Below are 12,394 nucleotides of genomic sequence, written 5' to 3'. Positions count from 1 at the left end.
CTTTTGAGACCAGGAGGATTTAGTTCCCTAATATTACGCCTCTTATGGTTGTTTCAGAGGAAGGGACTGATGGTGGGGAAGAGCAGCTGAAAGTGGCACCCAGGAAGCGACAGCTGCTGGACAGCGATGAGGAAAAGGAGGAAGATGAGGGCGGGAGCAAAGGTAGGGGGATCCGGTCTGGATCTGCCTGTTTTAATCTCCAGTGCTCTTCTCTCCAGTCCTGAAGATAAATGCTACCATCCTCCTTCCCCCATGACGTATTTAGATGTCCTCTCTCTTCTCACCCGTATCATTCCCATAGCACCAGAGTTGGAAGCTCCAAGAATCCGGAAGAAGAAACGGTTTCAGGTTGAGGATGACGATGAGAGCGACTGAAGAGCCGGATGCCCAGGGGCCGAGAGAGACCCATTTTTAAGTGATGAATTTAAACTTGAGTTTGGAAGGACATACAGGACCTGGAAACTCCTCTTACCTGACAGAAGCTGTGGAGCCCTGGGCTTCCCCATGGATTTAGGGTCCAGGAAGTCCAGGCAACAGTGTTGGCCTCCTGTACGATCACTTCTTGCTTCTCCCAGTTTTACCAGTGTGCCTCAGTAGCTCTCTGGAGATGTATTCTTGCTCTTCTTTAGTTAGTAGCACCCCCAGCAAAGGAGAGGAGTGAGTGAAATATAGAAGGCACCTTGGACCCCTCTTACTGGTCTGTTCTTTTGAGTTTCTGCTGCGGGTGGGTCACAGCATTAGATGGGGAGTTTTGTGATATGATGAGTGCGGGTGTTGCACCGTTTTTAAAAGGCACCAGACGCTCCCGTCCTCATTTTCTTTCCTGTGATCATCCCCTAAACACCAGATTGAGCCTGGTTCCTGCCGTTGAAGTAAGGTTGGGGTGTAGTGTTTGGTTGGTGTTTGGCATTGAATTAAACGTGTAAAATTAAAAGTAGCCAATGTTGATTTGACTTGCCAATCTATCTAAGTACTCCAACCCTCCACCTGCTATGTTTGTGGAAGAGCTTTTAACTGTTATGGTTAAAAGAGGCCATCAGCCTTCCCTTTTCTCTTGCTTTCCCCACAGAAGACAGAAAAACATTCTCACCTCAAGATCTTTTGTCTAGTATAGATCTTTAGGGTGAAAAGTGTATGCATCAGAACAGGCACATGAAAAGACGCTCAACATCGTTAATCATCAGGGAAGTGCAAATCAATACCACAATGAGGGGGACTTCCTAGGCGGTGCAGCGGTTAAGAGTCTGCCTGCCAATGCAGGGGACACGGGTTCGAGCCCTGGTCCGGGAAGATCCCACATGCCGCAGAGCAACTAAGCCCATGCACCACAACTACTGAGCCTGTGCTCTAGAGCCCGTGAGCCACAACTATTGAGCCTGTATGCCGCAAATACTGAAGCCCGTGCACCTAGAGCCTATGCTCCGCAACAAGAGAAGCCACTGCAATGAGGAGCCCGCACACCGCAATGAAGAGTAGCCCCTGTTTGCCACAACTAGAGAAAGCCTACTCGCAGCAACAAAGACCCAACGCAGCCAATAAATAAATAAATAAATTTATAAAATAAAATAAAATCAGAGGTGACATAAATCTTACCAGTCCTTGTTGAAATTCGAGGTGGTTGGAATGAGGATGATCCCTCTGATTAAGGTAGGGAAGAGGGACCTGGGGGAGTATTAAAATAGAGTCAGTTACAGTCTTAGGGGTTTTATGACTTCTTCCACAATTTCCAGACCACTGCTATCCAACAGAAATTTGAGGAGTGATGGAAAGGCTGTATATCTCTGCTGTCCAATACGGTGGACACAAGCCCCACGTGTCTGCTGGGCACTTGAAATGTGGGTGGTACAGCTGAGGAACTGAATTTTCTTTCCATGTTTTAAATTATTCATAGTTTTTATTCTTGATATTACGTGATAATATCTCTAGGTGTTATGGACCGGATTGTGTCCCCCCCCGAAATTCATCGGTTGAAGCCCTAACCCACGGTGTGACTGTATTTGGGGAGAGGGCCTTTAAGGAGGTAGAGTTAAATGAGATAATAAGAGTCGGATTCTAATCCAGTGGGACTGGTGTCATAAGAAGTGGAAGAGACACCAAAAATGCATACACACAGAGGAAAGGCCATGTGTGGGAACAGCAAGACGGCAGCCAACTGCAAGCCAAGGAGGGATGTCTCAGGACTAACAAAACTTGCCAACACCTTGACCTTGGACTTCTAGCCTCCAGAAATTGTGAGAAATAAATTTTTTATTTTTATTTATTGGCTGCATTTGGTCTTCATTGCCGCATGTGGGCTTTCTCTAGTTGTGGTGCTCAGGCTTCGCATTGCAGTGGCTTCTCTTGTGGAGCACGGACTCTAGGCACGCAGGTTTCAGTAGTTGCAGCATGTGGGCTCAGTCGTTGTGGCTCACAGGGTCTACAGTGCAGGCTCATTAGTTGTGGCGCAAGGGCTTAGTGGCTCCAAGGCATGTGGGAGCTTCCCGGGCCAGGGCTCGAACCCATGTCCCCTGCATTGGCAGGCTGATTCTCAACCACTGTGCCACCAGGGAAGCCCCTAAATTCCTTTTGTTTACATAACCCAGTCTATGGTATTTTTTTATGGAGGCCCTGGCACACTAATACATTAAGTATGGGGGTTTTTTCACTTTTTTTCTCCTATCGATGAGTCTGCTCAATCTGAAAATTTTTTCTTCTTCATTCTAAAAATAATCTCATAACTAAAGAAAATAATTTTCTTGCTTCCTCTTTTTTTTAGTTTAGTTTAGTTTTGTGTGTGTTTTTTCTTGGCTGCAACGCACAGCTTGTGAGATCTTAGTTCCCCAACCAGGAATCAAACCCAGGCCCATGGCAGTGAAAGCACTGAGTCCTAATCACTGGACTGCCACACAAATCCCAATTTAGCTTTTTAAAAATTGTGGTAAAAAGCACATAGCATAAAATTTACCATCTTAACCATTTCTAAGTATGCAGCGCAGTGTTAACTATGTTCACATTGTTGTGCAGCCCATCTGCAGAACTTTCTCACCTTGCAAAACTGAACATCTACCCTTTAAACAACACATTTCTCCCTCCCTTCAGCCCCCAGCAACCACTCTTCTACTTCCTGTTTCTATACCTTTGACTCTACATCTCTTCCTACTTACTGCAATTTGTCATCTCTGACCGAGATTCCTGCTGCAGCTGTCCTGCTAGTCCTCCTCTCTCCAATCTCCCCTTCTCCTAAGTCTGTCTTCCACATCGCCTCTTGAGTTATCTTTCTAAAACATAGGTTTGATTCTATCACTCCAGAGCACTTGATGGTTCCCACCACCTTCAAGACAGAGTGTGTTTGCTCTTTGGCCAACCTTGGCAGCCTTAGGGTTTGCTAAAGGAGGTTTGTAAACCTGCTTTACACTGGAGTCATCTTCATCTTGGACTACTTTCCATCCTTCAGAAGCAGGGTTTTTCTCTCCATGGTTGGTCATGCCAGTCCCTCTACTAGAAGGCTCCAACCACACACACACACACACTCCCCCCTCCTGTCCTCCAGATAAACCTATGCCGTCAAGACTCAGCTCAGGGACTTCCCTGGTGGTGCAGTGGATAAGACTCTGCGCTCCCAATTCAGGGGGCCCAGTTTTGATCCCTGGTCAAGGGACTAGACTATACATGCCACAATTAAGAGTTCTTGAGCGTCAGCTAAGGAGCCTGCCTGCTCTAAGACCCAGTGCAGTGCACTCCACTGTTCATCGCAGCACTATTCACAGTAGCCAGGACATGGAAGCAACCTGAATGTCCATCAACAGATGAGTGGATAAAGAAGATGTGGTACATATATACAATGGAATATTACTCAGCTGTAAAAAGCAATGAAACTGGGACATTTTTAGAGACGGGGATGGACCTAGAGACTGTCATACAGAGTGAAGTGAGTCAGAAAGAGAAAAACAAAATATATATTAACACATATATGTGGACTATAGAAAAATGGTACAAATCAATTGGTTTGCAAGGCAGAAATAGAGACCCAGATGTAGAGAACAAACATATGGACACCAAATGGGGAGGGTTGGGGGGGCAATGAACTGGGAGATTGGGATACCAAATTGTACACTCTAAATATATGCAGTTTATTGTAAAAAAAATTAAAAAGACCCAGTGCAACCAAATAAATAAATACCTTTTTTTTTTTTTTTTTTTTAAAGACTAAGCTCAGTTGTCGCTTCTTTTGAAAAGTTGTCCCTGTTACCCTTTGAATCTATGGAGAAAATTTAGCAGTTGGGCTCTGTTCATTCCACTACTATAACACAAATCTGGTATTACAGCACATTTGTTACCTCTCCCACTAAACTGAGCTCCTAGAGGGCAAGGATCCTGCCTTACTTTTAGATCTTTAGGGTCCATTCAGTAATCTATGCAATTAACAAATGTATTTTGGGGCCAGCTGAGGAAGTGGTTAGACGCACCTCCCCACCCTACCCTTACCCCAGCCCCACTGCCACCTGTGCTTTGTAACCTTTAATGGTGTAATAGCTGTGGTCAAATTGGAGTGTCCATTAGAATCACCTGTAGAGTTTGTTAAAACACAGATTTCTGGAGAATTCCCTGGTGGTCCAGTAGTTAGGACTCGACACTTTCACTGCCGAGGGCCTGGGTTCGATCCTCGGTCAGGGAACTAAGATTCCAAAAGCCTGCATGGCGTGGAAAAAAACAAACAACAACAAAAACCCACACAGATTTCTGAGCTTATTCTGAGTATCTGATTTAGCAGGTCTGGGATGGGGCCTGAGAATTTACATTTCTCAGTTGCCAGGTGATGCTGAGGCTGGTGGTCCTGGGACCACACTTTGAGATCCACTACCCTATAGCCATCAGGGGCTACTGGTCTCATGCTTCTCTCCTCCTCATAATGATTTTGCCTCTCCTGCCCAACTCCAAGCCCGTGGCCTCAGTCTCACTCCCCAGGGAACCCAGAGCCCAACCTTTTGTTCAGTAGGAGTGACGGTTTAACCCACAATCTTTTTTTTCTTCTTTTAAAAAAATATTTCTTTATTTGGCCTTGCCGCGAGGCTTGTGGGATCTTAGTTCCTTGCACAGGAATCGAACCCTTTCCCTCAGCAGTGAAAGCCCAGAGTCCTAATCACTGGGCTGCCAGGGAATTCCCTAACCCACAATGGGATAGTCTTGATTTCTTCCTTTTTAATCTTGTGTGAGTAAAGTACTTTTTACTTTCGTTTGCAATGAACGTAATGTAAAAAAGTAAAGAAAAATTACCTATAGACCCACCTCAGGAGGCTAGTTTATTAATATTTGGGTGTCCAACTATCCTTATAGGATTTTTCTATAACCGTAATATGCACATACATTTTTAGGCAAAAATTGGACTTTACTCTTCATACTAACTTGAAGTCTGTGACATTTATTTTATGACTGGAAGTTTGTACCTCTTAATCCCCTTAACCTCATTCACCCATCCCTCCATCCTGGATTCATTCTTAATTTCCAGAAGTAAATTCCCAGAAGTGGAATTTGTGGGTCAAAGGATAAACATGTTTTTGTTGTTAGTTGATCTATTAATATCTTCTTTAAAATGAAAAGAATTGTTTTGGTTTTTTCCTGGTTGTAAATATAATATATTCATATTGCAAAAAATTTAGACAACTTAAAAGAAAAAAATTCCCCAAATCTGATCACTCAGAGATCACTTCTGTTAACAATTTTTGGGCTGAGGTATAATTTACCTGTAATAAAACAGGCAGATTTTAAATGTACTCAATGTGCTTTGACACACAAAAAAACATGCACACACAGAGATCGATAGATACATAAATAGATAGACAGATACATCACCAGGCCAATCAAGATACAGAGCATGTCCTACACTTTAGGGCAGTCAATCCCACTCCCCTGCCCTCCTCTTCTCAATAATAAAGGCCATATATAAAAAAGCCACAGCTAACATTATTGAGAGAGCTTTTTCCTATTTCTATTTTATTGATGTAAAGTGCTTTTCTACATCAATTGAGATGATCATGTGATTTTTCTCTTTCATTCTGTTAATGTGGTGAATTACACAGATTGATTTTCGTATATTGAGCCACTGTTATTTTCTAGAAATAAATCCCACTTGGTCATAGTATATAATCCTTTTAATATGCTGCCAAGGTACTTCCCTGGTGGTCCAGTGGTAAAGACTCCACCTTCCAATACAGAGGACATGAGTTCAATCCCTGGTCAGGGAACTAAGATCCCTCATGCCACAGGGCAACTAAGCCCACATGCCACAACTACTGAGCTCAAGCGCCTCAACTAGAGAGCCTGCATGCTACAAACTATAGAGCCCACGTGCTCTGGAACCCGAGTGCCTCAACTCGAGAGAAAACCCACATGCCACAACTAGAGAGAAACCTGTGTGCCACAACAAAGACATGACACAACTAAAAATAAATAAATAAATAAATAAATAAATAATCTTAAAAAAATACGCTGCCAAATTCAATTTGCTAATATTTTGCATTAATATTCTCGTGCGATATAGGTCTGTAGTTTTCTTTCCTTGTAGGGTTTTTTTTTTTTTTTTTTTTTTTTTTTTGGGGGGGTACACCAGGTTCAATCATCCGTTCCTTGTAGGGTTTTTGTGTAGCTTTGATATCAGGGTAATGCTGGTCTCCTAGAATTAGACACGTTCCCTCCTTTGACTTTTTAGAAGAGTCTGAGAAGGATTGGTGTTACTTCTTCAAATGTTTGGTAGGAAAAAAAAGAATATAAAAAATAAAAACAAAAACAAAAAACCCCACAAATGTTTGGTAGAATTCAACAATAAGGCCATTTTGTCCAGGGCTTTTCTTTATTGGGAAATTTTTGATTACTGATTCAATCTCTTTCATAATTATAGGTCCATTCGGATTTTCTATTACTTCATGACTCAGTCTTTTTTTTTTTTTTAATTTATTGGCTGCATTGGGTTGCTGCACACGGGCTTTCTCTAGTTGCTGCGCACGGGGGCTACTCTTCATTGTGGTGCACGGGCCCCTCATTGTAGTGGCTTCCTTTGTTGTGGAGCACAGGCCCTAGGCGCGTGGGCTTCAATAGTTGCGGCACATGGGCTCAATAGTTGTGGCTCACGGGCTCCAGAGCACAGGCTCAATAGTTGTGGCTCACGGGCTTAGTTGCTCCGTGGCATGTGGGATCTTCCTGGACCAGGGGTTGAACCCGTGTCCCCTGCATTGGCAGGCAGATTCTTTACCATTGCACCACCTAGGAAGTCCCATGACAGTCTTGATAGGTTGTATGTTTCTAGGAATTTGTCTATTTCATCTAGATTATCCAATTTATTGGCCTGCACCTATTCATAGTACTCTCTTAAAATCCTTTTTGTTTTTGTAAAACAAATAGTAACATCCCTACTTTCATTTCTTCTTTTTATTGAGATGTAATTTACATATTATATTAGTTTCCTTGGTGGGAATGTAAATTGGTACAGCCACTGTAAAAAAACAGTATGGAAGTTCCTCAAAAAATTAAGCTTTTCTACATAAACAATCATGTTTCTAAATAAATACAGTTCTAAGTTCCTTTCTACTTTGATTAATTTTTTATTAATTCCTCATTACACTACTTAGGACTTCCAGTGCAATGCTGAAAAAGTGATAAGATTAGATATTCTTGCTTTTTGATAGATCTTAGGAGAAGAGGGTTAAATATTTTACTCTTTTTTATGTTACTACACAGAAATGGTAGAGTCCTGGGTAGTGTTGGTTCCCTAGGGATTTATCAGCTAGTAACTTCAGGCAGTGTTGGACCTCTTTGTACCCAGTTCATGCTTCCTACAATTTTGGTAGTGTATCCTTGCAGACTTACCTTCTTCTTTCTTCTATCTGCTCTTAGTTATCAGGGCCACTGCTGGAAACTGAGAGAAGTGAAATAAATAGAGGGAAGGACTCTGGGCCCCTCCTTCTGACCTGTTCCTTTTGGTTGTCTGTCAGAAATGAGTGACAGCACCAAGGAAACTTTTTACCGTAACTATATGTAGGAACCTCTACCAGTTTCAGAAGGCACCAGATAACTTCTTCCCCTAATTTTTGGACTGTGGTCACTGCTAAACCCTAGATGAAGCCCAAGTTTTAGAGTTTTGGTTAGATTTGGGAAGAGTTACTATCTAACTGATGAACACATTTTATTTGTGTTTTGCATTGGAATTAGAAAAGTGATACGTGAAAGTGGAACTGATTTCATTGAACTTACCAATAGTTTCCATTTCCCTGGACTTTTGCCCAATGTATCCTTTTAATTGTGATACCTGGAAGTGGAACTGATTTCATTGAACTTACCAATAGTTTCTGTTTCCCTGGACTTTTGCCCAATGTATCCTTTTAATTGGAACGTATTAAACATTTTGGGGGTCTTTTGCCAGAGATCATCAACCTTCTTGCCTTACCTCTTCTCCCTTTCAGAAGATACAGAGGAACTTTTCCTCATCTCATGTATAGGTCCAGGGTAAAACCTTAGGACAACAGGGATATGGGGCAGGACTAGCAGGGCCAAAAAGGGAAAAGGCCTTTTTGTCAGTATAGCACAAAGGTGAGGAGGACAAAGTCTGGGCTGGAGAAAAGTGAATAAATATTTGTCTGCCTTTCCAAGAAATGCCCAGGAGAGGGTCCTGACCTTACAGCTGTTTTTCATAGAAACTGGGCATCCTCTGAACATGCTCTCCAGCTAGATCCCTCTCCCAGATTCCAAGACCTGCCAGGATCTCTTATGTATGGCCCCCTCCTTAGCCCCTCTGCCTGAGTACCTATCCAACTTAGCTCTGGAGGTAGCCCTGGAGGAGGATGTCTGCCTGACTGAGGCCCACATTCTGTAGCTTCAGCTTGTTAAGATGGGAGGAAAGGACGCCACTTCAGCTTAAGATGGGATGAGGAACCCCTCATCCATGAGAGCAAAAAGCACAGTGAGGAAGAAGGCATTGGCAATGCTAAAGTCATTCTGAGGGATCTTGGGGGACCCACAGGGAGGCTTGGATAAATCTAAAACTAAGCTACTCACCCTGAGGAATGTATTAATGATGGCGAATGTGCCTATGGGGGTGGCTGGTCTGCCAGTTAGCTTGGATGGTGATTGAGTTTGCTGAGAAGCCATGTCCTATGATGTTGGTAACACAATTCAGAGCTTCTGCTATCAGCCTCCTCTAGAACTGCAGGTATGAGTCTTGGAACATGTTGGAGAATTAGGTAAAAAGCTGAAGACACCCCCAAGTTAAGAGCCTCTCTTGGGACTTCCCTGGTGATCCAGTGGGTAAGACTCCATGCTCCCAATGCAGGGGGCCCAGCTTTGATCCCTGGTCGGGGAACTAGATCCCTCATGCATGCCACAACTAAGAGTTCAAACTTCACAACTAAGAAGTCCGCATGCTACAACTAAAAGATCCGGCAGCCAAAATAAATAAATATTTTTTAAAAAGAGCCTCTCAGTGTCCATGATGACAATATAATTTATCAAATGTTCCACGGTTATTCTGAACTGCTTTATGGAGAAATTGATTCAGGAACGTGTCCAGATTCTTTACTTCAGATATTCAATGCCACCTAGGGGACAAGTCTGCTTTCCCAGGATGTTCAAGGATGGGACACAGGAAGTAGGAAGAAATGTTGGAAACCACTTAGGATAGATATATGCTCTTTATTTCACCCCAGTGCTAAAACACACAGGTGACTGGGGTTAGCCTTGCCCTTCTCCACTTAGTAGCTCAGTCCTTATTTCATGTTCCATTCTCCATTTTTCCCTTCAGTTATCATATGCTGTGCCTGGAATATGTCTAAGCATGAGAAGCATTTTAACTTTTTCTCATTCATCTACCTTGTACTAAATCCCCCATGAGACACTGTAGCTTGCTAATTTAATTTTTATACTGAAAAGAGAAATAAAAGAGAATCACAGACATCTAATCTGTTCTGATTTTAGATCTCCCAGCTTCTGTCATGAGCTAGAGTGGGAACATGGCAGGGACTGGTAGGAAATGCCAAAGAACAGAGTTTTTAGGTACTGAGGTCGAGTGTGTGACAAGGGCACAAGGTTTGAGAAACCAGTACAAACAGACAAATATTTGCAGAGATTACATCTCTTACTGATAACAGGGGAAAGCCAGTATTTATTCTCTTCATGGGACAGACGCGTAGGCAGAACAGGATCGAGGAGCTACCAAATCTATCAAGGAAGTCTCACTTCTTAATCACTGGAGAGTGTGGTAATTTGGGGCTTCCCATAAATGGATGGAAATCAAGCAGAGGAAGTCCTGAAGGTGGAGAAGGCCAAGTGGGAACAATTGGGTTGCATTTTCTGTTTCTCAGTCCTTTAGCTAAAAAGAACAGAAGTTTTGAGGTGATAGGTGAGGTCTGCCCTGAGTCCTGGGCTCCTTTTGGACCACAGTCCTTAAGGAAACAGTTTGTATGTTTTCGGTTTCTCCCATCTCCAGTGCACCCTGTTCCGGACATGCGTGGTCTCAGACTCATCATGGTACCAGTTGAGCTACTTCTTTGCTGCTTCCTGCTGCACGCTGTGGATGCCTTTTCATATGGAAACCAGACAGATGTCTTGGTGGATCTTCCCTCATCCTTGGGATCCTGGCTACCTTCCTCAGACCGCTTGTCTTGCCAGACCCTGCTCCCCAAATCCCTGCCTGGCTTCACCCACATGGCCCCTCTCCCCAAGTTCCTGATAAGCCTGCCACTGATGATCGCCCTGGAGAAAGCTGGCTGTCAAACTGATGTATGGGTCCTGCAGCTTCAGCTCTATCGTCAGGGGGGTGTAAATGCTACACAGATGCTCATCAGACATCTTCAAGAGCTTGAGAAAAGCAGAAGCACAGGGCTGGGAGTGTCAGTGGATGCCCTGGTCTCTGCTCTGCAGCTGCTGGCCAGGGAGCACCCAGGCCCAGAGAGGGCCCGACGATCCCTCTCCACCAAGGACTGCGAGCAGGAGCGGGAGCAGCGTGTGCACAGTATAGTCCAGCTGCTTCCAGTAGTGGGAACCTTCTACAACCTGGGCACAGCATTGTATTACACTGTTCAGAACTGCTCGGAGAAGGCTAAGGAACGAGGCCGAGATGGGGTCATAGATCTGGGGTTTGACCTTCTGACAGCCATGGCTGGATCCTCAGGCGGGCCCACGGGGATAATGATCAGTACTGCACTTAAACCTGTACTGAAGGCTGGGGTTCAGCGGGTGATCCAGTATTACAATGAGAGACACGTGAACACCCCTCCACCAGAGACCAGCAAGCAGGTCTTGGGGGGCACCTCAGATTTGAGTCATCTAGAAGAAACAACTACCATGGCCCCTTTGGTGTCAGAAGTAGTAAGTTCATTTCCTTATGGGGGTAAACCTTACTCTGTGACTACGGCTTAGATCCTAGGGATGGGAATAGTACTGAGATGTGAAAGAAGGTGGTAGAGAATTCTCTAGCGGTCCAGTGGTTAGGACTCCACGCTTTTGCTACCAAAGGACCCCGGTTCAATCCCTGGCGGGGGAACTAAGATCCCCGCAAGCCGCACAGCCATAAATAAATAAATAGAGATAGATAGATAGATAGATAGATAGATAGATAGATAGATAGATAGATAGGTAGAAGGTGGTGTGACGGTCCGGTGGTTAAGAATCCACGCTTCCACTGCAGGGGGCGCCAGTTTGATCCCTAGTGGTGGAACTAAGATCCTACAGCAGGTTTGGCCAAAACAAAAACAAAAACAAAAACAGAAGAAGGTGGTAAACACAATGACTAGATCAAATATTCTGACAAGTTGTATGTGTGTGTTCAAAATCCAACTCTTTAATTTTGTACCAAGGAGGAAGGCAGTACTAAAATGTAGGAATTTTAAAATTTGTGGTTTGGAATCAGAGAATTTGGCTTTGAACACAGGCTCCACTTGTTAGAGCTTCAGTGATCACTGACTAGTAACTTCTTTCTCCAAATTCTGTTTTTTAAATTTCTAAAGTGAGAATAATGATTTTAATTTCAATGGGCTGGAAATTAAAAACGATACCTGTCCTCATGCTTAGCACGGCACCAATAATAAATAAATAGGCTTTTGTTGTTGTTGTTACTTAAGCCCTTCCCGTCCCAAAGTGTCGAAATTCCGCCTCGCTCCTTAGCTTAGCACCTCCGAGACCCTGAGCCAATCTCGTTTCCGCGGCGCGGGTGTGGGTTCTCGGAAAGCAGCTGTTTCAGGTCCTGAGCTATTCTGTCAATTGGACTCCTCCCTCCGCAGACATGGGGCGGGGCTTACTGGAGCTTTCCTACCAATCGCTGCAGCGAGAGGTGTGGTTTCGGCTCCACGTGTCCCGCCCCTCGGAGAAGGCGGAGCTGTGGTGGCACCAATGAGCCCGCAGCCTGGCAAAGAGTCTGGCTGAATGACAGCTG

The 12,394-nt window shown here is 44.0% G+C and overlaps 2 protein-coding genes across 5 annotated transcripts in view; both read left to right on the top strand.

Moving 5' to 3' along the window:
* TIMELESS (timeless circadian regulator) overlaps positions 1-1,206 on the top strand; it is a 38,180-nt gene extending 36,974 nt beyond the window's left edge. For all 4 annotated transcript variants that reach the window (XM_057701129.1, XM_057701127.1, XM_057701126.1 and 1 more), the window contains exons 28-29: positions 58-162; positions 302-1,206. In XM_057701129.1, the coding sequence (XP_057557112.1) occupies positions 58-162; positions 302-375 (179 nt within the window). In that variant the 3' untranslated portion in view covers positions 376-1,206. The remainder of the gene's footprint in view (positions 1-57; positions 163-301) is intronic.
* Positions 1,207-9,634: 8,428 nt separating this feature from the next.
* APOF (apolipoprotein F) lies at positions 9,635-12,063 on the top strand. The gene is made up of 2 exons (XM_057703147.1): positions 9,635-10,222; positions 10,451-12,063. Exons 1-2 carry the CDS (start codon positions 10,138-10,140, stop codon positions 11,380-11,382), a joined length of 1,017 nt encoding a protein of 338 aa, XP_057559130.1. The 5' UTR covers positions 9,635-10,137; the 3' UTR covers positions 11,383-12,063.
* Positions 12,064-12,394: the final 331 nt, after the last annotated feature.

The sequence above is a fragment of the Hippopotamus amphibius genome, chromosome 12 (assembly GCF_030028045.1).
Source record: "Hippopotamus amphibius kiboko isolate mHipAmp2 chromosome 12, mHipAmp2.hap2, whole genome shotgun sequence".
NCBI lineage: Eukaryota > Metazoa > Chordata > Mammalia > Artiodactyla > Hippopotamidae > Hippopotamus > Hippopotamus amphibius.
The sequence above is the reverse complement of the archived record's forward strand: the minus strand, read 5'-3'. Positions and strand labels throughout refer to the sequence as shown.